The sequence below is a fragment of the Vipera ursinii genome, assembly GCF_947247035.1.
Source record: "Vipera ursinii genome assembly, chromosome: 6".
Lineage (NCBI taxonomy): Eukaryota > Metazoa > Chordata > Lepidosauria > Squamata > Viperidae > Vipera > Vipera ursinii.
In genome coordinates, this window is record NC_139515.1 from 8,711,723 (window position 1) to 8,736,059 (window position 24,337).

The 24,337-nt window shown below is 44.5% G+C and overlaps 1 protein-coding gene across 3 annotated transcripts in view; it reads right to left on the reverse strand.

The window, feature by feature from the left end:
• UPF2 (UPF2 regulator of nonsense mediated mRNA decay) overlaps nt 1-24,337 on the reverse strand; it is a gene marked incomplete at its 3' end in the record, with an annotated part of 54,830 nt that overhangs the window by 24,800 nt on the left and 5,693 nt on the right. For 2 of the 3 annotated variants that reach the window (XM_083366237.1, XM_083366238.1), the window contains exons 2-8: nt 22,163-22,545; nt 20,022-20,801; nt 11,507-11,667; nt 11,029-11,226; nt 9,560-9,709; nt 1,948-2,051; nt 1,054-1,139 (exon numbers count right to left, since the gene is read on the reverse strand). In XM_083366237.1, the coding sequence (XP_083222363.1) occupies nt 1,054-1,139; nt 1,948-2,051; nt 9,560-9,709; nt 11,029-11,226; nt 11,507-11,667; nt 20,022-20,801; nt 22,163-22,527 (1,844 nt within the window). In that variant the 5' untranslated portion in view covers nt 22,528-22,545. Of the gene's footprint in view, nt 1-1,053; nt 1,140-1,947; nt 2,052-7,674; nt 7,738-9,559; nt 9,710-11,028; nt 11,227-11,506; nt 11,668-20,021; nt 20,802-22,162; nt 22,546-24,337 lie in introns of all 3 variants that reach the window. The other variant, XM_083366236.1, reaches the window with a different exon arrangement.

The window sequence follows — 24,337 nt, forward strand, 5'->3', positions numbered from 1 at the left end:
TCGGAATGGGCAGGGGCGCCGCTCTTTGAGGAAGCTGCCGCGGCCCGTCTGCAAAGCTGCCGAAAGCCGCAGCTTCGCAGACGGGCCGCAGCAGCTTCCTCAAAGAGCGGCACCGCTGCCCATTCGCGCGGAGGTACGCGCGCACCTCTCCAAAGGTTTGGGGAGGTGCGCGCGCACCTCCGCCCATTCGGGGAGGTGCGCGTGCACCTCTCCAAATGGGCGGTGCCACTCTACATTTGGAGAGGTGCGCGCGCACCACTGCCCGTTGGAAGAGGTGCGCGCGCACCGGGCGGCTGGGAGCCGCAAGAGACGGCTCAAAGAGGCTAAACAATCCCTAAACAAACTGTTGTAAGTCGAGAACTTCCTATAGAGAGGAAGTCCTAGTTATTGGTGGCCATCCCTATCATACGATCATGGGTATTAATACCATGGATAATAAGAAAAGAAATATTAACGTAGTATAACGATAGTATACTACATAGTATTAATGTGTATATATGTGTGTGTATATATATATATGTATATTTATTTATTTAATTTTATTTAATTCCATTTATATCCCGCCCTTCTCCGAAGACTCAGGGCGGCTTACAAGCTTATGTATATGTATATGTATATGTATATGTATATGTATATGTATATGTATATGTATATGTATATGTATAATATACTCAGCAACTAAGTTTCGATATTCCAGGATCTAAACAATCCAATGGCTGTTTCAAATTTATCTGTAACAAAGTTTTAGACAAGTCTGTCGCAAACCACAATCCCAAAAGAAAACGTTGTTTTTTTAAAAATAAAAATATATATGCTTTTATATCGTGTATTTGTATGGTTTTAGGATGAGGTTGTAAACCATCCAGAGTCAGGTAGGTGAGATGGACGGTGTAGGAAGTAAATAAATAAATCTCCCATTTTTGCGTATTAATGGATTTTAAAATCTGAAGAAAGCTGAGGGGGAAAAATTTGCTGTCTGGGCCCAATGCCTGCCCACGTGTCTCTTCAGATCTCAGACCCAACTTTAAATGCAACGTTTGCATGGATGCCTACCTCTGCCGAGGAACTATGAAAAGGGCACGGACTAACTTCCTTCTGTTAGCCTTGGTGTTCATATTCATGCAAAAATCCATTGCTGCCTGTGGAAGGAAGAGAAGGCTTGAAATTCGAATTTGAAGCAAGGAACCAAGCAAAACTAGTGATATATTTCAGTTTCTGATCATTGCTATCACATTCCAGTTATGTGTTGGAGAAGAACAAGGGATTTCTGGCTGAGAGCAGCTGACAGAATGATATATATTTTTTTCAGCTGTTAGTAGTGATCCAAACAAATCTTAGATGCCTTTTCTCCACCCAAGTTTCACATTCGTAGATCTTAAAACCCATTTAAGTTCACTGTTAGACCAGCTTTAACAAGCCTCCAGGTTTCTTGCATTTGGAGGAGATCAAAGGGGTCGGAATGCAATGCAGCTAGTCCTCCACTTACAACAGTTCGTTTAGTGACCGTTCAAAATGACGACGGCACTGGGGAAAAAAGTGACTTGATGACCGTTTTTCACACTTGAGACCCTCGCAGCCACCCCAGGGTCACCTGATCAAAATTCAGACGCAGGGCAACTGACTCACATTTATGACGGTCGCAGTGTCCCGGGGGGAGGGGTCACGTGATCTGCTTTTGCGACCTTCTGACAAGCAAAGTCAACCCGGGGGGGGGGAGGAGAGAGCCGGATTCGTTTAACGACCGTGTGGCTAATTTAATAAGTACAGTGATTCACTTAACAACTGTGGCAAGAAAAGTCGTAAAATGGGGCAAAATTCATTTAACCAATGTCTCACTTAGCAACAGAAATGTTGGGCTGAATTCCGGCTGTAAGTCAAGGACTACCTACATCAAGAAAACTTGGTTGCGCAGAAATAGCAATTGGAAATATTGGATAGCAATTTTACCTTGTCTATTAGGTCTCTATTTACACAATTTGGGAGCTGTTGGAGAAAAGCATCTACTATAAGTTTTAGGTGTGATCCGGTGCTGGTTTCTTCATCTTCTTGTTCTAATCAAGCATTAAAAGAAAAAAAAAAAGAGAGAGAGAGAGAGAGAGAGAGAGATAAGCCAAAACCAAACAACTAAAATGTAACATTTTTATTTTATTTATTTATTTTAATTCCATTTATATTTATTTATTTATTTATTGATGGGATTTATATCCCGCCCTATCTCCTGAAGGACTCAGGGCGGCTCACAATAAAACATATAATTACATAAATCAAGATAAAATGAAATTGAGAACATCAGTGCAATAAAAAATTAGAGAATTTAAAAATGAATTAAAAATACTAAATATAAATTAATTAAAATGCCTGTCAGTCTAGGTCAGCTTGGTGGAACAGGTGTGTTTTGAGGCTGCGGCGAAAGGATTGGAGGTTTTGGGCTATCCGAAGCTCAGGGGGGAGCTGATTCCATAGGGTTGGTGCTCCCACAGAGAAGGCCCTCCCCCTGGGGGTCGCCAGCCGACATTGCCTAGCTGACGGTACCCTGAGGAGGCCTTCTCTGTGTGAGCGTACTGGACGATGGGAATTTGTTCCCGGCAGCAGATGGTCCTGCAAGTATCCCGGACCTAAGCCATGTAGGGCTTTAAAGGTAAGTACCAGCACCTTAAATCTCACCCGGAGGGCAACTGGTAGCCAATGCAGCTCACGCAGGAGGGGTGTAATATGGGAGTATCGGGAAGCTCCCATCACAACCCGTGCAGCTGCATTCTGCACCAGCTGAAGCCTCCGGGTGGTCTTCAAGGGCAGCCCCATGTAGAGAGCATTACAATAATCAATACGGGAGGTAACGAGTGCGTGGGTGACTGTACGTAGGGCATCTCGGTCCAAAAAGGGGCGCAATTGGTATATAAGACGAATCTGGGCAAATGCCCCCCTAGCCACGGTTCCAATGTGATCTTCAAAACTGAGTCGTGGATCTAGGAGGACGCCCAGATTGCGTGCTTTATCAATGGGAGGTAACATCTCTCCTCCAATAGTCAGAGATGGAACCTCTTGGACTAAACGAGATGACGGTATGTACAGCCACTCAGTCTTGGCCGGGTTGAGTCGAAGCCTGTTTTCTCCCATCCAAATCTGTACCGCTTCCAGACAACGGGACATCACATCAAGGGCATCACTGGGTTGGTTCGGGGTGGAGATGAATAGCTGGGTATCATCAGCATATTGATGATATTTCACCCCGAAGCTACGGATGATCTCTCCCAGCGGCTTCATATAGATGTTGAACAGGAGGGGCGAGAGCACCGAACCCTGAGGCACTCCACAATTAAGAGGCCTAGGGCTTGACCTCTGCCCTCCTGCCAACACCGTCTGCGAACGGTCCGAGAGGTAGGAGGAGAACCAACGCAGAACGGTGCCTCCCACTCCCAGCCCCTCAAGACGACGCAGTAAGATACCATGGTCGATGGTATCAAAAGCCGCTGATAGATCTAATAGGACCAGGACAGAAGAATAACCTCTATCTCGGGCCCGCCAGAGATCATTCACCAGCGCGACCAATGCCGTCTCCGTGCTGTGCCCCGGTCTGAAACCCGATTGGTACGGATCTAGATATTCAGCTTCCTCCAGGTTCAAAGGGAGCTGTCGTGCCACCACGCTCTCAACGACCTTCGCAAGGAAGCGAAGGTTGGAGACAGGACGGAAGTTGTTTAAAACAGCTGGGTCCAGTGCCGGTTTCTTGAGGAGGGGCCTTACCACCGCCTCTTTCAAGGCAGCAGGGAAGTACCCTTCACTCAGTGAGGCATTGATAACTGCTAGGAGCCAGCCTCGTGTAACCTCCCGAGAAGCATAGACTAGCCAGGAGGGACACGGGTCCAACAAACATGTGGCGGCACTTCGTTTCCCCATGATCTTGTCCACTTGTTCTCCTAAGACTCAGGGCGGCTTACAAGCTTAGCAGTAGCCTTCATTCTATGTATATGCCTGCTTATTAGGGCTTTCACACACACACACCCCAAGCGGCATTATTACAAAGTCAGCTTAATTGCCCCCAACAATCTGGGTCCTCATTTTACCTACCTCGGAAGGACGGAAGGCTGAGTCATCCTTGAGCCTGGTGGGACTCGAACCTGCACTAATTGCAGGCAGCTGGTGTTACTTAAGGAGGCATTAGCCCACTGCTCCACCAAGGCTCTTTTAAAAAAATATGTTCTCCAAGAAGGACATAATCCCCATTAAGCAAGTGAATCTTTTTTTTTCTTTTTCAGCAGGGAAAAAAAAACCCAGTTAACACCTAGTACAGCCTTAAAAGCAAGTGGAGAAAACAAAACAGAGAAACCGATAGGACATTAGTAAGAGAGGATGGAAAATTAATGCAGTGGTCCCCTAAGAAGAGACGCAGGGCAAAACACGCGTGTAAATGTAGCTTGAATGGAACTGATAAAGAGAAACCGACTCTGGATTGGGTTCTTTTTTTTCCCCTCTTGTAGGAGAAATCAAGGATATAACACAAACATTTTAGGGACTCTATACCATAAGACTTGTGGATTCCTTCTTAAATCCCCAGTTTAGTGTCTTCATCCACTTGCTTGGTTGATGCTCCACAAGGAGAATATTCTCACATTCATCAAACTCCTTGTATATATTTTTTTATATTTTAATTCCATTTATATCCCGCCCTTCTCCGAAGACTCAGGGCGGCTTACAAGCTTAGCAGTAGCCTTCATTCTATGTATATGCCTGCTTATTAGGGCTTTCACACACACCCCAAGCGACATTATTACAAAGTCAGCTTAATTGCCCCCAACAATCTGGGTCCTCATTTTACCTACCTCGGAAGGATGGAAGGCTGAGTCAACCTTGAGCCTGGTGGGACTCGAACCTGCACTAATTGCAGGCAGCTGGTGTTACCTAAGGAGGCATTAGCCCACTGCTCCACCAAGGCTCTGTCATCCCCAGGGTTATTCGCAAGGGAATTTGCAAGTTAACAACCGTAAAGCACTTTGCACTTTAAAAGGGCTACATCAAACAATAAATAAGGTTATTATTTCCCTTTCTTCGCCCTGGATGTTACCCTCGGATTACTCCTTTTTTTTTCCTTGCATATATTTTGACGACTTTGTAGTAGATCGTTTCTCCTGCTAAATCTTTTAATTTGAAATGTGGCTGGCGTATTCCCAACCACGCAGGGGATGCGGTGGTGCAGCGGCTTAAGGATGCTGGAACCGCCAGCCAGATATGATCTGCACTCCAGCGGTTCGAGTCCGGCTCTGTGAGACGGGGTGAGCTCCTGCCGCTCGCTGCTCCTGAAAGCATGCAACACTGCGAGTAGATAAATGGGTAGCAAAAACAAACCAGCGAGTGGAAGATGCTGCTAGATCTGGCAAAGGGGACGCTGGACACGAAGCAACGCAATACAAGGTGAGGAGAGACCGGAGGAGGCCGGAATAGCCAGCAACGCAAGCGGCTGCTAACTGGTTTAAAGCTAGCTCACCCTCCTGCGATGCACCAAGCACACACAAGTGCTGAACAGAATGAACTAACAGTTTAGGCTGCGTTGTGTCTAGCATTTGTAGATCTCCCTGATGTTGTATGCCACACACCAAATCAATAAATTCCAATTACTTAAGGCTGTCCGTGCAGCATTTTATAGCCAATGAAGAGAGAATGTGTTTCACACTCTTTGTTTAGATACCAATTTGTACTCGCAGTACACTAGCCACAGAGTTGATTTTCACTGATATATATAGATATATATAGATGTGTAAATTTTTTGGCTTGCTAACAAAGAATAAAGGGAGACTTTGTTAGCAAGCCAAAAAATTTACACAAATATGAGCTGCCACTGCTGTGGCTACTGCCTGTGGATGGCCTTGGGCTAGGCTGAAACAGGAAATAAGATTTGTCCCGTGTCTGGGACTAAGCAAGTGTATTCTGAATGCTTAACAAACATTTAACATATATATAGATATATATAGATATAGATATATAGATATAGATATACTACACAGCTAGCTAGCATAAATTTATACCAAGGGAAGACGGCTAGATACTCATTTCAGGAAGCATTACTTGATTCCATAATTTCAGGTTGATCTATTGCGCCGATTCTATTGATGCAACATGATCTAGTTATATCAAGTCACACTTCCGTTTGCCAACCAATGAAATAAGACAATGCATGCACTTCAGTATTTGAAGCGCGTACTGGTAGATTCTGACTTTGTTTTAGGACAGGATCCCAATTTTACTTTTTATCCCCTTTCCCATTCTAGCCCTGATGAAAGGGTCACACACACACACACACACACACACACCAAATTCCTCAAGGTTTAAGGTTTCAGAGAAACCCTGCAGCTCTTCGTCATCTGTTTCATATCAAAAGTATTCATCCAAGTGCTTTTTCAAAAGGCAACTGAACTTTTTTTTCCCTTGAAGATGTTTCACTTCTCATCCAGGAAGCCTCTTCAGTTCTGACTGAATAGTGGGGGGGGGGGGGGTGTGTGGAAGGATTTATATTCCTTGCAGTCATCTGGCTGTTAGTACTCTTTCTAAGAGTTGTTGAGGCCACTTGCGGGGTTAGCTGAGCCCTCAGGGACGCCTGAATAGTGCAAATGGGTGTGGTACCTTCTTGGAACTGCTGAAAGGACCGTGTTCCAAGAAGGTTGGCACTATTCAGATGACCCTGAGGGCACAGATAGATCTCCAAGTGGCCTCCACGACTCTCAGAGAGAGTGCTAACGACCAGATGATTGCAAGGAATATAAATCGTTCCATCCACCGTTCAATCAGAGCTGAAGAAGCTTCTTGGATGAAGAAAAACAAAGTCCAGTGGCTTTTTTTATTATTATTATTATAAAGTTGGAAGGGACCTTGGAGGTCATCTAGTCCAACACCCTGCTCAGGCAGGAAACCTTATACCATTTCAGACAAGTGGCTGTCCAGTGTCTTCTTAAAAACCTCCAGTGTTGGAGCATTCACCGCCTCTGGAGGCAGGTTGTTCCACTGGTTAATTGTTCTAACTGTTTTTGAAAAAGCACCTTTGGGGGCCACCATGATCTGGATGATTGAGAATCTCCAGAGACGTCGTACAGCCTACACTGACTCAACAGTGGTGAAAATATTTTCCTAACTCAAGAGAGCGCCACTGCGTTGAAGTGGCTGCAACGATGAACTCAAAAATTAAAACAACTGCAACTAAACGGCAAGTTAAATACAGTTAGCATCACTTGTTTTCATTACTTTCTGAAGATATCTGAGAAATCAGTTTCAGGAACAAATAAATGTTCCAGAAACTGAAGAACACTTTTTCTACATGTTGGCTAATGTGCTATTATTACTCTGTGTTCTAATTTAGTTACGATGCCAGCTCAGAGAAATACATCCATACATGTATTTAAAAGTTCAAGCAGAAAACCTAAAAATTTAAGCTCACCGCTGAGCTGGAACTCATCGAGCTAAATTATTATTATTTTTTTTCCCTATCACCTACTGAGGAAACGAGTGCAAAGAATATCCACCTTGTATCATTTGTTCTTTGTGTTCCTAGAAAAGTCCTATGGACTGCAACTTTTCGGGTTACGGATAATAGTGTTTTCTTCCTGGAATTTCTCTCTAGTCCCTGCCCCTTATAAGCTTATCTACTTCAAAACACTTTCTTCTTCTTAGTACCACCTCAAAACTCACTTCTTGCAGCTTGCTTTCCGTCACTATTTCCAGCTCCGGTGCTATCTGCTCCCTGTTTCTTGCCTAATCGTGTTAAAAATAGAAAAATATTTTTACACATTGCACGGAAGCAAACCTTCATTACGAACAACTTAGTACATAATTGCCTGTTTGCCTTTTTGGTACACGTTAGCTCTCTTGTTATGACAGAAGTATGCAGTGGCTATTTTAAATGCTACTGGGGGGGGAGGGCAGGAAGAATGTGTGTATTGGGTGCCATTGTAATATCTATATTTGATGCCACTCTAAACTAGATAAAAAGAAAAAGCATATTCGTCAAGTGAATCACGAGAGAAAGAAATTAACAGAATAGTGGAGTTGGAAGGGACCTTGCAAGATCTTGTAGTCCAACCTCCTGCTCAGGCAGGAAACCCTATACCAATTCTGGACAAATGGCCATCCAGTCTGTTCTTAAAAGCCTCCAGTGTTGGAACACCCACAACTTCTGGAGGCAAGTCATTCCATTGATTAATTGTTCTGTCAAATTAGAATCATTGATCTCGCCACGGACATGGGAAGTATTTACACTTCTTATTCAACTTCAGGCTGGCTTACAATTGCAAAAACAGATAACGCTTCTCACGTTCATATAAATGACTCATCTTTCCCACAAGCAGACATGTGTCCCATTACGGTGCCTTTAACCATACAAAGTGCTTTACAAGCCATCTCATTCACCCTAATAATCCTGTGAGGTAAGCGGCCACGCGTTTCATATTCCTCTTTTAAAGGAGGTGACTGAAACAAGGTTAGAAAGTGAGTCCACCATGACTAATCCTCCAACGGGCTGATCAAGGGCGGATATTTGTCTTTGGCTAAAAACGTCAATAGTGATTTTATTGAATAGCTAGCTATGCCTAAAATATCACATTTACTTTCTTCAACGGGCCAGTGTTATGTGTGATGCGTACAGACATCAGAAATCTGATACTAAATCCACTGGGTGTGAGCAACCAGTTATCTCAATAGGACAAAGTGATATTGTTTCAGCGAAAGCAAACAAACAAGGTTTGTTTTGCCTATTGCTTGAAATTGGTCGGAAACAATGATTGGCCAATGTTTTCAATGGAAAAATGACTTACTGTTCTATGATACAATCGTCAAACAGGTGTCCACTCCCACACAAAGCAGAAGAGATGTTACCTTTTCATCATGATCTAACTCTTGTCAAGAGGATATTTACTGGTCCCACATACAGTAGAATTGTTAACAGAATAACAGTGTTGGAAGGGACCTTGGGGGGGGGGGGAGGTCTTCTAGTCCAATGCTGGGAAAGGTTGAGGGCAAGAGAAGAAGGGGACGACAGAGAATGAGGTGGCTGGATGGAGTCACTGAAGCAGTAAGCGTGAGCTTAAAGGGACTCCAGAAAATGGTAGAGGACAGGAAGGCCTGGAGGAACGTTGTCCATGGGGTCGCGATGGGTCCGACATGACTTTGCAACTAACAACAAAGTCCAGTCTTTTATTAAAAACCTCCAGTGATGAAGCACCTACAATTTCTGGAGGCAAGCCGTTCCACTTCTTAATTGTTCTCACTGTTAGGTAATGTCTCCCTACTTGAAGGTTGCTTCCAAGGTTAAATTGTATTGTTGTTGTATTACTGACATACAAACATACATACACACACACACACACACACACACACACACAGAGAGAGAGAGAGAGAGAGAGAGAGAGAGAGAGAGAGAGAGAGAGAGAGCAACTTAACCTTGGAAGCAACCTAGAAGTATATATATGTAGTAAGTATATACCACAAGGCTATTGATGTTATTAAAAAGATATGCCTACTGTTTAGATCCATTTCTACAAATTAATAAGAATAGCAAACTTTTCCACATCCTTTTTACCTTGTTCGTCAAGAAGTTTTTTTGTGAGATCTTCTGCTTCATCCCCACAATCTAAATCAAGGGTCTCATCGTTAATATCCAAGTTTTCTAGATCCAGTTCTAGATCTTCAGTGCTGGATATATCTTTATTTTCCTTCGTTTCTTTCACTTCTATTTCAAAAAGAATTAGATCCACATATTACGCTGCCCTTCAAATAACATATATCCATCTCTTATTTTTCTGATGAAAGCATAAAAGCAGTGAGGTATAGATGAAATAATAGAACTAGTTATCTGGTCTCTAATTGCTTAGACATTTTCATTTTTTTAAAAGACGTTTGAAGCATTTTTCCTACTCTTGCCAGAAGATTAAAAACCTGTTACTGTTTTAACATAACAATTGAACATTGGCAAAGATCACACTTATTCATAGCATTAAGCTACAGTGTAGTTTGTTCAAATCCATTCAAAATTACCTCTACTTAGGTATATGCCATGAGCCTAATGTTGGTTTACGGAATCTGGCTTGCTTACAGTGTTATTTATCTTGTATATTTTTATTGTATCTTTGATTTGTTTCTGCATATCATTGAACTGGACAGCCAAAAAACAAAGTGGGAGGAAAAAAAATGGTTAGGAAATTCACCTTCTTTACTTTGGCTCAAAATATTCCCAGATTAGAACAGGAAGGCCTGGAGGAACGTTGTCCATGGGGTCGCAATGGGTCGGACATGACTTTGCAACTAACAACAACAACATTCCCAGATTTGCAAAGAATTCCTGCAGCGTTTTTCAAAACCCATTTCTTACAATAAGTTCCATGGCTGCAAGCAGGTGCCATGACTTGCAAGAGCTATTACAAGTTGGCAAGGAACGGCAAAGAAGTCATGGTTTCTTAGTTGAATGCCAGCCAGCATTAAAGTACCTATGATGTCTTATTGCACACTGAGCCACTGTTAACGTAGTCTATCATTCATTAAAGGCAAAGGTAAAGGTTCCCCCGCGCATGCGTGCTAGTCGTTTCCGACTCTAGGGGCCGGTGCCCATCTCCGTTTCAAAGCCGAAGAGCCAGCGCTTGTCCAAGGACGTCTCTGTGGTCATGTGGCCGGCATGACTAGACGCCAAAGGCGCACGGAACGCTGTTACCTTCCCACCGTAGTGGTCCCTATTTTTCTACTTGCATTTTTACGTGCTTTCGAACTGCTAGGTTGGCAGAAGCTGGGACGAGTAACAGGCGCTTACTCTGTTACGTGGCACTCGGGATTCGACCCGCCAAACTCCCGACCTTCTGATCGACAAGCTCAGCGTCCTAACCCACTGAGCCACCGCGTCCCTTCTATCATTCATTACGGTATACTAATAGAAGTCATAGTTAATAAAGTTAGAAAACATGCTAGCCTAGCCACTCTAACCCTAATCAGCTCAGAATAAAAATCCACCTCCATCATCTCCATGACGTAATCTCAGTTCGATAAAACCAAATACTGCACCTCTAGAGTCGTCTCTCCCAGAATCTTTGGTCTGAGAACATTTTTCATTGTCTTTAAACAAGATGGCCGGCACAAATGCTTTTAAATCAATAAGGTTCTCGTAGAAATTCCTGGCGTCTTCGTCTTCCCAAATTCCACCCTCTAGGTCGTATTCGCCGGGTTTGCCAGGGGTAAAAATATCAATTCCGGGACCATGTTCTGCAATGGAAAGATACAAAAAGCATCAAATATTTCAATGAAGTTTGGAATTTCAGTTATGAACTTGTTTACACACACACACACACACACACACACACACACAGAGAGAGAGAGAGAGAGAGAGACACACACACACAACCTTCCTACTTCCAATGCGAAAAGATATAAACTGGGAACAAAATCAGCGGGGGAAACGTGAAGAGTCAAGCAAGGATTTACTATTTGAAAGAAAAGCAATATAGACTTTTTTCCGAATTTTAAAACTGCCTTATTTACATACCTTCTGGCACCGGTTTGTCTTGAGGGAGATCGGGCATATTTTCGTCGAGGAGATCGGCTAAAGATTGAGAGTTCGCCAATAGCTTCTGATAAGACATAGCAAATTCTTCATATTGTTTATGCCGATCTTCACTCAATTCCCCTTTCGAATGCAGAATGCGCCTAGAAAAGCACATGCAATCCAAAAAAAAAGCAAGATGAAAGGACTTTCCCAATGTTTAATCCCAAAGCTAACTGTAAACAAGCGAGGAGGAAGAGGAGGAGGAGGAGGAGGAGGAGGAGGAGGAGGAGGAGGAGAAGAAGAAGAAGAAGAAGAAGAAGAAGAAGAAGAAGAAGAAGAAGAAGAAGAAGAAGAAGAAGAAGAAGAAGAAAATGCATAAAAAACATTGGCCAATAAATATTCAACTACAAAATACAGAACACATACCAAAATATATTCAGTCTTTATAGGACAGATATTATTTTTTCCATTTCAAACAAACTATAGGGAATCGACTTACAACCATTCGTTTAACAACTGTTCAAAGTTACAACAGTAGTGAAAAAAGTGACTTACGACCGTTTTCATACAACCGTTGCAGCATCCCCCTGGTCACATGATCAAAATTCAGACGCTTGGCAACTGACTCATATTTATGACGGTTGCAGTGTCCCGGGGTCACGTGATCTCCTTTTCTGACCTTCTGACAAGCAATGTCAATGGGGAAAGCCGGATTCACTTAACTAACTTACCAACTGCGGTGATTTACTTAACAACTGTGGCAACAAAAGTCGTAAAATGGGGCAAAACTCACTGAACAAATATCCTGCTTAGCAACAAAAATTCTGGGCTCCCTTATGGTTGTAAGTCGAGGACTGTCTGTAGATGTACATTTGTCTATGCATGTGCATGCATATTTATATATATACACACATACATATATATACACATACACACACATACATACACACACACATACTTTATACAATTTCATTAATAATATTCATGCCAGTTCATGCAGAGAAAAAACAAACAAACTAGTAAATGCAGCCCAAATCTCTAAACAGTTCTCAAACATAATTTCTAGAAGTAAAATGCTGGTTCAGATATAAATGAGTTATTCAACCCGTTGGAAAAAAAAAAGAAATGCTTCTAATCTTATAGTCTTGAAATATAAAAGCGTACAATATCTTTTGTTTTCTCCTCCAGTTTGTTTCAAAGCTATTGGTTAAGTCAGACATGTCAAACACAAGGCCCGGGGCCCGGATCCGGCCTGCGAAGTGGTTTCATGCGGCCCGCGAAGCCATCCTGGAAACAGTGAGGGAACGGCCCCCACTGCCTTGCCCCTGGCCCAGAGACCCTCCTTCTGCCAGAGACCCTCAGATCTGTCCCACTCCTGCCCAGGGCCCCATAGGCACCCTTGATGCCAACGATGTAGAGCTGGCCACGCCCACCCAGTAGGCCTTATGCACTCTGGCCACGCCCACCCAGTAGGCCACACCCACCCAGGCCACACCCACCCGGCCCCCTGAGGGCAACCGCAATGCTGATGCGGCCCTCAGTGAAATTGAGTTTGACACCCCTGGGTTAAGTTATTGCAAAGAACAAAAGCACCTCCAAACTAGAACCGAATGAATGCATGAAATAACTCATATTATAAAGGCAGCTGATACACGTGACCATACAAATATTATCACTATGAGTACGTAGTAACATTATGGTTGTGAGGCGAAGATTGCTTGTATAGCAATACTAGACATAACTGAAGTGGCAAATTGGGCTTCACTAGTCTAAAGAAAAGAAGAAATTGGGGTGTGACATGATAGCAGTGTTCCAGTATTTGAGGGGCTGCCACAAGGCAGAGGGGATCAAATTATTCTCCAAAGCACCAGGGGGAAGAAAGAGAAACAATGGATGGAAACTAATCAAGGAGAGAAGCAACCTGGAATTAAGGAGAAACTTCCTGACAGTGAGGACAATTAACCAGTGGAACAGCTTGCCTCCAGAAATCATGGAGATTTTTAAGAAGAGGCTACAATCGCTTGTCTGAGATGGTATAGGTTTTCCTGCTTGAGCGGGGGGCTGGACTAGAAGACCTCCAAGGTCCCTTCCAGCTCTATCCTATCCTATCCTGTCCTGTCCTATATTCTACATTCTGTTCTATTTCTATTTCTTCTCTATTTCTATTTTATTCCTAAACAGAAGTAATTCACCGTTGTGGAACTCAATAGGTTAAAATATCTGGAATGAAAAATTACAGCAGGGCTCCAATCAGAAAATATTGAAAAGGGCGGATTAATAAAATGCAAAGGCAGTATCTAGAGCAGGGGTCTTCAAACTCGGCCCTTTTATGACTCATGGACTTCAACTCCCAGAATTCCTCAGCCAGGCATGCCTGGCTGAGGAATTCTGGGAGTTGAAGTCCATGAGTCATAAAAGGGCCGAGTTTGAAGACCCCTGATCTAGAGAGAGAAAAAATTAAGAGCACAGATGCAGTCAATGTTTACGGAAATAAAATGGGTATCCAGTTGTTGTCCTTCATGGGAAGCTAACCACCTATTCCAGGTAGTCCTCGACGTACGACCACAACTGAGCCCAAATTTTCTGTGGCTAAGCGAAACAGTTTTGAAGTCTGTTTTACCCCATTTTACAACTTGTCTCGACACAGCTGTTACCATGGCAGGTGGAAAGTTAGCCGCACAGTCGTTTAAAGTGAAATCCGGCTTCCCCCTTGACTTTGCTCGTCAGAAGGGGATCACGTGACCCCGGGACATGGCGACCGTCATAAATGCGAGTCAGTTGCCAAGCGCCTGCACCTCGATCACGTGACCGCGGGGATGCGGCGATAGTCCTAAGTGTGAAAAACGGTCCCAAGTCTCTTCTTTTCAGCGCCGTTGTAACTTTCAACGGTCACTAAACGAATTGTTGCAAATCAAGAGCAGCTGTACTGCCTTCTGTTTAATTGAAGGCCTAGCCCCCCCCCCCCGTCAAGTCACAGAAGACGAGCATTCTAAAAAGATTAAATGTTTGGGGGTCTATCTTTCAGATTCAAATGTGAAATTACACAAAAATAATTATGAATTGTTATGGTTAAAAATACAAAAAGAATTAAGATACTTGGAAAAAATGACAACTGTCTTTATTGGGAAGAATTGCAGCACTTAAAATGAATGTTTTACCAAAATTTTTCTTTTTCTTTCAAATGATACCTATACTTAAAAAAGATTCAAATTTGGAGGAATGGCAGAAAGGCATTAATAAATTCATTTGGGCAGGGAAAAGACCGAGAGTAAAACTTAAGATAATGCAAGATATACGTGAAAGAGGGGGGTCTTAAATTGCCCAACTTTAAATTATATGATGAGGCTGCGGCTTTATCGTCAATTAGTAATTGGTTTAATTTAACAGAAGGAAGATTATTGAATATTGAGGGATGTGATTTATTATATGGTTGGCATGCATATTTATTGTATGATAAAAAGGTGGATAATATCTTTAAGACACTTTTTTTTTAATTCCATTTATATCCCGCCTTTTTCCGAAGACTCAGGGCGGCTTACAAGCTTAGCAGTAGCCTTCATTCTATGTATATGCCTGCTTATTAGGGCTTTCACCCCCCCAAGCGGCATTATTACAAAGTCAGCTTATTGCCCCCAACAATCTGGGTCCTCATTTTACCTACCTGGGAAGGATGGAAGGCTGAGTCAACCTTGAGCCTGGTGGGATGCGAACCTGCACTAATTGCAGGCAGCTGGTGTTACTTAAGGAGGCATTAGCCCACTGCTCCACCAAGGCTCCATATTAAGGTATGGCCTGTTGCGAGTTTGGAAAAAATACCGATACAAGTTAAATTATAAAATACCAATTTGGGCAATACCTAAACATGCGATAGAAAATATAAGTCTGGGATTTAAACATGATGTGACTACATATAAAGATATTCTCAAACTGGAAAGGAATGTATGGCAATTAAAGCCATTTAATACTTTAAAAAAAGGGAAAATAGTACAAACTTGGTTTCCGTATGGCCAGATACAAGCTAGATGAAAAGAAGATCAGAAAATTGGCATTTCAACAACAGATGAAAATCTGGTAAAACAAATTAGAGATCAAAGTCAAGCACATATAAGAAGGATATATAATGCATTGATAGAAATAGATTCAGAAACGGAACTTGTTAAAGATTGTATGATAAAAAGGGCCCAGAACTTTCAAGAAGTTATAACAATGGACACTTGGGAAAAGATTTGGGTTAGAAATGTAAAATTTACACAGGCCCAAAACTTAAGAGAGAATTTTTATAAAATGTTTTATAGGTGGCATTTAGATCCTAAAAAATTAGCAAGTATGTATCCGAACTGCCAGCCCAAATGTTGGAGGTGTGGTTGTGAGGATGCAACGTATTTTCATATATGGTGGACTTGTAAAAAGGTTAAAGCTTTTTGGATTAAAATTTGGTGGAATATGCAGAAGATATTTAAGAAAAAGATAAGGCTTACTCCACAGTTATTTCTACTGGGTATTATAAGTGATTGTGCTGTTATAGAAACTAAATTGATGTTGAATTTAATAACGGCAGCAAGACTTTTGGTTTCTCAATATTGGAAGAAGGAGGAACTGCCTACTATAGAAGAGTGGACTCTAAAAGTTTCAAACTTGGCAGAAATGGCAAAAATTTCGGCATATTTGAAAGAACAATCGCAACAGATATATCTCGGAATGGAGAAGATGGATTGATTATATTCAGAATAAATATGGGACTAAAAAATTTCACCTAGCATATGAATGAATATTAGAATTATAAAGATGTATTATTATTTACTTATGTTTAAGGGGAGTTAAAGTGCGATAGGATTTAAAGCGTATTTATAGTTGGTTAGCACATTTTAGCTTAAGTTGTTAGAGGCAATAACCTGTATTCAGCTCTGGGAAGTCGGGGAGGGGGGGAGGAGGGGGGAGGGAGGGGAGGAGGGGGAGGGAAGGAGTATATGTTTAAAATGTACTGTAAAACTTTTCAATTAAAAAAAAAAAGAAGACGAGCATTCGGGAGCCGGAAGGAAAAGGATTGAAAACTGCATATTGGCTGCACACATCACAGGCCTTCTAGTGTTTCAGACGACGAGAGATCCAGTGACAAGGCAGCTGATCTGAACGACAACCACAACGCCACCGGTTGCCTCTTGAAACCCTCTACGCTTCGGAGCACAACCACACTTGATTTCCTTCGACCCAACCGGCAGCAAAAAAAAAAAAAAAAAAATTCCCGCCCTTTTGCAGAAGTTTCCCATCGAAAGGAAACGTTGCGGAATTGACGGGCACCCTCCACCGCAATTTTGGCCCGAGACGTATCTACGTCAGGTAGAATCAATAGCCCGCGTTGAAATCAACCTGGGGCCGACTCTTTACGTCTTTTTTTTTCTTCGGGGAACGATTCGACATCGAAAAGCTCTTATCGGGCCGGTGGAGTCATTCTAAAATTGGTTAAGGTATCTTGATTGAAATTCCAACGTCGGGATGTTTTGAAAAGCAGCAGAGTTCAAATCCAGATTCTTTTGCTGTTAGTGCAAAAGGAGGACCAATCTGTCTACCGCAGCTTGTTGTGGGGGGAAATGAGAATAAACTGACTGGGAAGAAGTTGGCAGATGCTGCCTGAATGTCAACAGGACTTTCTAACAAAAAAGCAATCTGTTGGCAGACGCAAAAGGAGAGTCTCTTCGAAAAGACAACGTATTAAAATAGACCAGGCGCCATATGTGGGGCTTAGGCCTCGAAACAAAGGCTGTTTGGTTCCATGCTTTGTGTTTATCAACGGAGTGAATATGTTTCGATACGAAAAGCTGCAGCTTCTTTATGAAAGCAAATACAACCAACGCAAAACCGACATTAATCTCAAGATTAATTTGCCTAACGGGCAAATTCCAAAGAGGAAAAAAATAAAAAAAAAAATAAAAAAGTCTTGTTAAACAAAAAAAGAATACTAAACGCCCATGAAAACTATACCGTACTTTTTACTAGGCCAACTGAAGGTGTATAAAAATAACGCGCCCTCACGTTTCAAGCAAAAAAAGTGGAAAGGCAAATGAAGGTAACCGATGTTAAGCTCTGTTGCTGTCAGCAAGATTAACCTTATTTAGGGCCGGTAAATAGAAACTTTTATCAGTTATAGAATTCATCTCTTTGGCATCAGGATCGGCAATTAAAAAAAGGAGAGAGAGAAAGAGAACACCCTATATCAGTGGTAGGCAACCTTGGCGCTTTTATGACTGGTGGACTTCAACTCCCAGAATTCCTGAGCCAGCATGGCTCAGCTTGGTAACCTCTCCCTTTCCCCTCAGCGTGGCTGCCTCAGGAATTCTGGGAGTTGAAGTCCACAAGTCATAAAGCGGCCTAGGCCTAGACCAGCGGTAGGCAACCTTGGCTCTTTTAGGACTCGTGGACTTCAATTCCCAGAATTCCTGAGCCAGCACAGCTCAGCTTGGAAACCTCTCCCTTTTCCCTCAGCGTGGCTGGCTCGGGAATTCTGGGACTTGAAGTCCACAAGCTAGTCCTCGACTTACAAGTTTGTCTAGTGCCCATTCAAAGTTACTAGAAGAGCTAAAAAAAGTAACATATCACAGTTTTTCACACTTACGACCGTTGCAGCATCCCCTACGGTCCTGTGATCAACATTCACTTTTGGCCACTTGATTCATATTTATGAGGGTTGCCGTGTCCCGGGGTCATGTGATCCCCTCTTGTGACCTTCTGACAAGCAAAGTCAATGGGGGAAGCCAGATTCACTTAACCACCGGGTCGCTACCTTAACAACGGCAGTCGTTCACCTGACAGTTGGGGCAAGAAAGGTTGTGAAATGAGGCGAAGCTCCCTTAACAAAGGTCTCGTTTAGCAACGGACTGTGTGTATACAGGTAGCTCCGCTTGAGGACGGTAATACCTAAATGGATTTAAGCCGTTGGACGATGAAGGAAAGATCAGTCTTCCAACAACTGACTCAGGAGCAAGGGGCATTGCATTCAATGGGACTTACTGCTGAGAAGACCCAGAGAGGCTTCTGCCATTAAGCCAAGGGTAGGTAACCTTGGCCCTTTTGTGACTTCAACTCCCAGAATTCCTGAGCCAGCCATATTGAAGGGAAAGGGAAAGGTTTCCAAGCTGAGCTGTGCTGGCTCAGGAATTCTGGGAGTTGAAGTCCACAAGTCATAAAAGAGCCAAGGTTGCCTGCCCTAGGCCTAGGCCGCTTTATGACTCATGGACTTCAACTCCCAGAATTCCTGAGCCAGCCACGCTGAGGGGAAAGGGAGAGGTTTCCAAGCTGAGCCATGCTGGCTCAGGAATTCTGGGAGTTGAAGTCCACCAGTCATAAAAGAGCCAAGGTTGCCTGCCCTAGGCCTAGGCCGCTTTATGACTCATGGACTTCAACTCCCAGAATTCCTGAGCCAGCCACGCTGAGGGGAAAGGGAGAGGTTTCCAAGCTGAGCCATGCTGGCTCAGGAATTCTGGGAGTTGAAGTCCACCAGTCATAAAAGAGCCAAGGTTGCCTGCCCTAGGCCTAGGCCGCTTTATGACTCATGGACTTCAACTCCCAGAATTCCTGAGCCAGCCACGCTGAGGGGAAAGGGAGAGGTTTCCAAGCTGAGCCATGCTGGCTCAGGAATTCTGGAAGTTGAAGTCCACCAGTCATAAAAGAGCCAAGGTTGCCTACCCCTGGCTTAAGCTATTGCCTGTATTTGCAGACTTCACTCTTTTCTTCAGGTCTGAGCAACTTTTTAAAATTACGGTATATATAGTTGGCCTCTAGATCAGAGGTCCCCAACCTTTTGGGCACCAGGGACCAGTTCCATGGAGAGAGGTTTTTCCGTGGACCAAAGGGTGTGTGGTTTCGTGCAGTGTCTGCATCCCATGGATGGGGCTTCTTTGCTTGTTTGTGCGGACCGGTTGCTGGCATGTTGCCATTAGGCCAGAGGTAGGCAACCTTGGCTCTTTTATGACTTGTGGACTTCAACTCCCAGAATTCCTGAGTCAGCATGGTTCAGCTTGGAAACCTCTCCATTTCTCCTCAGCGTGGCTGGCTCAGGAATTCTGAGAGTTGAAGTCCACGAGTCATAAAAGAGCCAAGGTTCCTACCCCTGCCCTAGGCCTAGGCCACTTTATGACTTGTGGACTTCAACTTCCAGAAGTGACTGTCTAGTCCAGGGGTAGGCAACCTTGGCTCTTTTAAGACTCATGGACTTCAACTCCCAGAATTCCTGAGCCAGCATGGTTTAGCTTGGAAACCTCTCCCTTTTTCCTCAGCGTGGCTGGCTCAGGAATTCTGGGGGTTGAAGTCCACGAGTCATAAAAGAGCCAAGGTTGCCTAACCCTGCATTAAGTCATTTCTCTATTCGCCCCCCGCCCCCCCAATCTGTGACTGGAAATGCAGGACATGAGAACTAACACTGCCTCTGAAAAATAAAATAGGATTCTTACCCAATCTATTTTTTTTTTAAAAAAAAACAACCTCTGGGAACTCTCGCCATCAAGATCGTACAAAATTTCACCTGTTTTGTCTTTCAATGTTTTGCAGTTCCCTGTGGTCCCTTTTCAGATGTTTGGTCAAAGACGTAAAGTATTCTTTCAGCAGATTCTGAAACGGCTGTTGCTTCTCTGAGCTGATGATCTCACTGGGTGGAAAGCTCAGGTTAAATTTGTCCGCCGCGCTTTTCACCTTCCTGGGGACCAAACCAGCGATGTCGTCGCCGCAGTGGCGGCAGAAGCTGATCACCACTGAAACGTGGGTGTGCGACTCGCGGTCGGCATTAATAATGTTTTTCAGCTGCTCGTAGATCAGAGACAGGCCCTCCTTGTCGGTGAAAATCCCCACGATCGTCAGCTCGGCAATGAAGCGCAGGTCCGTCCTGAGTTTGGTGATGTTGGGCGTCTTCTCTTCTTTCCTGGCTTCAAAATGCTTCTTCCAGACCTGGAGCAGCGAGGGGGCGAAGTCGGCGTACCGCTGGTGAAAGAGCGAGCACAGGTGCACCGCGCAGTTCACGTCGGAGATTTTCAGCTTGGCTTCCACGATGGAGGCCACGGCCTCCGCGATGTACTTGCTCAGGTTGAGGCCGTTGAAGTCGTGGGATAAGGAGTCCCGCTGCTGCTCGGTGATGGTCTTCAGCTTCTTCACGAAGGCCGTGTTCTTCTTGAGGCTGGAGTCCAGCCTGCTGAAGAAATTGTCTTCTGGGCGGTTTTCTGAGGCGTTCTGGTTTTTGCCGCGGAGTTCCTTCCTGGCTTGGTGGCGCTCCCAAGCCTCCTGATGCAGCTGGTGGGCTTCTTCCTTCTCTCTGGAAAAAAAAAGTACACAAACGGGCAATCTCGTGTGTTTTAAGTCGGTCTTCCGCCTTTAGAAAACCTTCTGTAAAGGCCAACAGGGACACTGGGACTTAACGTTTGTTAAAAAATAGTGTTTTTACTTTACATTTCTTTATAGGCATCCCACCTGCATTATTTTTACAAGTAACCCAAGGCAGTGGACATGTTCCACACACATTCCTCCTCCTATTTCCCCCACAATGACAACCCTGCGAGGTGGGCTAAGAGAGGGGGACTTGTCCAAGCTTTCATGGCTAAGGGGGAACTAGAACTCACCATATCCTGGTAATTGGCCCAAAGTCACCCAGCCAGCTTTCACACCTAAGGCAGGACTAGAACTCACCATCTCCTGGTGATTGGCTGAAAATCGTCCAGCTGGCTTTCAGGCCTAAGGCAGGACTAGAACTCTCAGTCTCCTGGTGACTGGCCTAAGGTCACCCAACCGGCTATCATGCCTAAGGCAGGACTACAACTCTGTTTCCTGGTGATTGGCCCAAAATCACCCAGCTGGCTTTCATACCTAGAATTCACCATCTCCTGGTGATTAGCCCAAAGTCACCCGGCTGGCTTTCGTGCCTATGGTGGAACTAGAACTCACCATCCCCTGGTAATTGGCCCAAAGTCACCCAGCTGGCTTTCATGCCTAAAGCAGGACTAGAACTCACCATCTCCTGGTGATTGGCTGAAAATCATCCAGCTGGCTTTCATGCCTAAGGGAGGACTAGAACTCTGTTTCCTGGTGATTGGCCCAAAGCCACCCAACTGGCTTTCATGCCTAAGGTGGGACTAGAACTTTCAGTCTCCTGGTGATTGGCCCAAAATCACCCAGCTGGCTTTCATAGCTAGAATTCACCATCTCCTGGTGATTAGCCCAAAGTCACCCGGCTGGCTTTCGTGCCTACGGTGGAACTAGAACTCACCATCTCCTGGTGATTGGCCTAAAGTTCCCCCAGCAGGTTTTCATTGCTAAGGCGGAACTAGAACTCACCGTCTCCTGCTTTCTAGTCTGCTGCCCTAAACTAAAAATGGTAGGACATCATTTGGAAAAATCAACCTCAGTTCCCTCGTCTGGGAAGTTTTTTTTTTCCCCCAAGGTAATCTCTAGTACGACATATATATTATTGTTTTAAACTCAACCTTTTGAGTTTTAAACTTTTTAACAAATGCTTTAAACCTATACACATTACCTTTTCAGGTTGAATGGTGGAAAACATGAATGTGGAGGTAAAATGTTTGAACGACAGGGGTGGGGGTGGGGCCTAAACATTTCTCCCAGGACCTTCCCCTTTTTCCTCCCAAAAATACAGGTAACCAGAAACAAAGGAGGACTTACTTCAGCTTAGCAGCTGCTTCCTCCTGCTGCAGCTTCATCTCTTCTTCTTGCTTCTTCTTCTCCTCTTCCTCTTCCAGTTTTTGCTTCTCCTCTTCCTCCTTCCTCTTTTGTTCCTCTTCCAATTTTATTTTCTCGTCGTCTTTCTTCTTCCATTCCTTGTCGTCCTTCTTCCGCTTCTCCTCCTCCACTTTCTTCTTTTTATCTTCGGCTGGCTTTAGCATCTCTCTCTTCATGCCCAGCCTGACGTCGTCCTTGGCTCTCTCCTGGCTGCTCGCTGACCGTCTCTCTCCAAATTCCTTTTCTTTGTTACTTAACGATGTTTCTTTTTCTTCCATGCTGGCTGACTTCTTGCGTTCAGCTGGCATTATGTTATCCAGGAAGATCTGAAAGGTTGTTAGCATCCAAGTGTCATTACATTCGCAAGGGATCACTCAAAGCCTTTCATTGGGTTTTTTCCCCCCAAAATGACATTGACCAATACATTCCCCACCCTCAGCCTTCAAAGCTACATGGCGTCAGGCTGTCTATGGAGATTCCTCAATCACCCAGGTCGTGGTTGTCCCAAAAGGGCTTTTCAAAAGAACCACCCAAGAAGCTTCTTCGGCTCTTCTCCGAAGACATGTCATTTCTCACCCAAGAAGCTTCTTCAGCTCTGACTTCACCTCAGCTCCTTCCACTCCCCACCATCTCGTCGGAGCTGAAGAAGCTTCTTGGAGGAGAAGCGAAACGTCTTCAAAGAAAAACAAGGAAGTCCAGTTGCCTCTTGAAAAAAAAAAGCACCTTTGGGATAGCTACGATCTGGATGACTGAGAATCTCCATAGACCAGTGGTGGCGAACCTATGGCACGGATGCCAGAGGCAGCACTCGGAGCCCTCTTTGTGGGCACACATGCCACGTCCCGGAGATGGCAACCATCTCTCTTCAACCAGTCGCCCGAGGTCCCACCTGGCCAGATGCATCCCGGCATGGCTGGTTTCCTTCCCCCCCTCCCCGCAATCTCATCCCTCCTGGCCTCGCATGCTCTCCTTTTCCTGGGCACAACCCACTACATCACCTCCTCAGCTGTCATCCAGCTGTCCTCCTCAGAGGCGAATTCTCTGAACTGCTGGCGGTGGGCTGCGGAGCCCCAGAGTGCGCCGGTCGAGGAGCCAGCAGGCTGTGGCTGCTGATGGACACCAACGGCCCCCATGCGCTCGCTGGTCTCTGTGCACGGGGGACGATGGTGTCAGGCAGCAGCTGGCCCAGCCCCTGCCTAATCTTGCCCTGTGGGAATGGCACCCCCGCCCTGCCTCGCCTCACTTCACCACACAGGAGGAGCCTCCTGCCCGCCACCCCACCTGCCAGTGAACCCCCTGGATCTCCCCCGACCCTGCCCGGCCCCACAGGCGTCCCTCCCAATGAGCAACGTTGAGGTGACCGTGCCCACTTTGGTCACACCCACCCAGTCTTCCATGACCCCTCCCACAGCCACGTCCACCCAGCGGGCCACCTCCCACCTGGCACCCGGTGATAAATAAGTGGGTTTTGGGTTGCAGTTTGGGCACTCGGTCTCTAAAAGGTTCACCATCCCTGCCATAGACCCAAGACTAAAGTCATTCGAGGCTGCTCGTTTTAGGAGATGCTCCTTAAGGAACACCCCCCGTGCATTTGGCTGCTGGTATCTGCTTATGGGAAAAGTTAAACTGGACTTTCAAAAGAAGCTGAAGAAACCTCTTGGATGAGAATCGAAATGCTTTCAAGAAAAGAAAAGAAAAAACTAAGGAAGTTCAGTTCCCTTTCGTAAAAGTCTTTTGGGACACGACGTCAAGATAGCTTTCCACGTCAGTACGCTGAATACAGACAGTCCTCAACTTACAACAATTCGTTTAATGGCAACTGGAAGTTACAATGGCGCTGAAAAAGGTGAGCTGTGGCTATCTTCACCCTGCAGCGTTCCCGCGGTCACCTGATCGGGACAACCATGACCTGGATGACTGAGAGTCTACATAGACCCAAGATTAAAGTCTTTCAAGGCTACTCGTTTTAGGACATGTTCCTTAAGGAATACCCCGTGCTTTTGGCTGCTAGTATCTGCTTATGGAAAAAGTAAAACTTTTTCCCACCTCATTCATAAGCTTTATTAAAATGAAAGGAGTGTTGCAAATTTAGATAGCCCTTGACTCATGGCCACAATT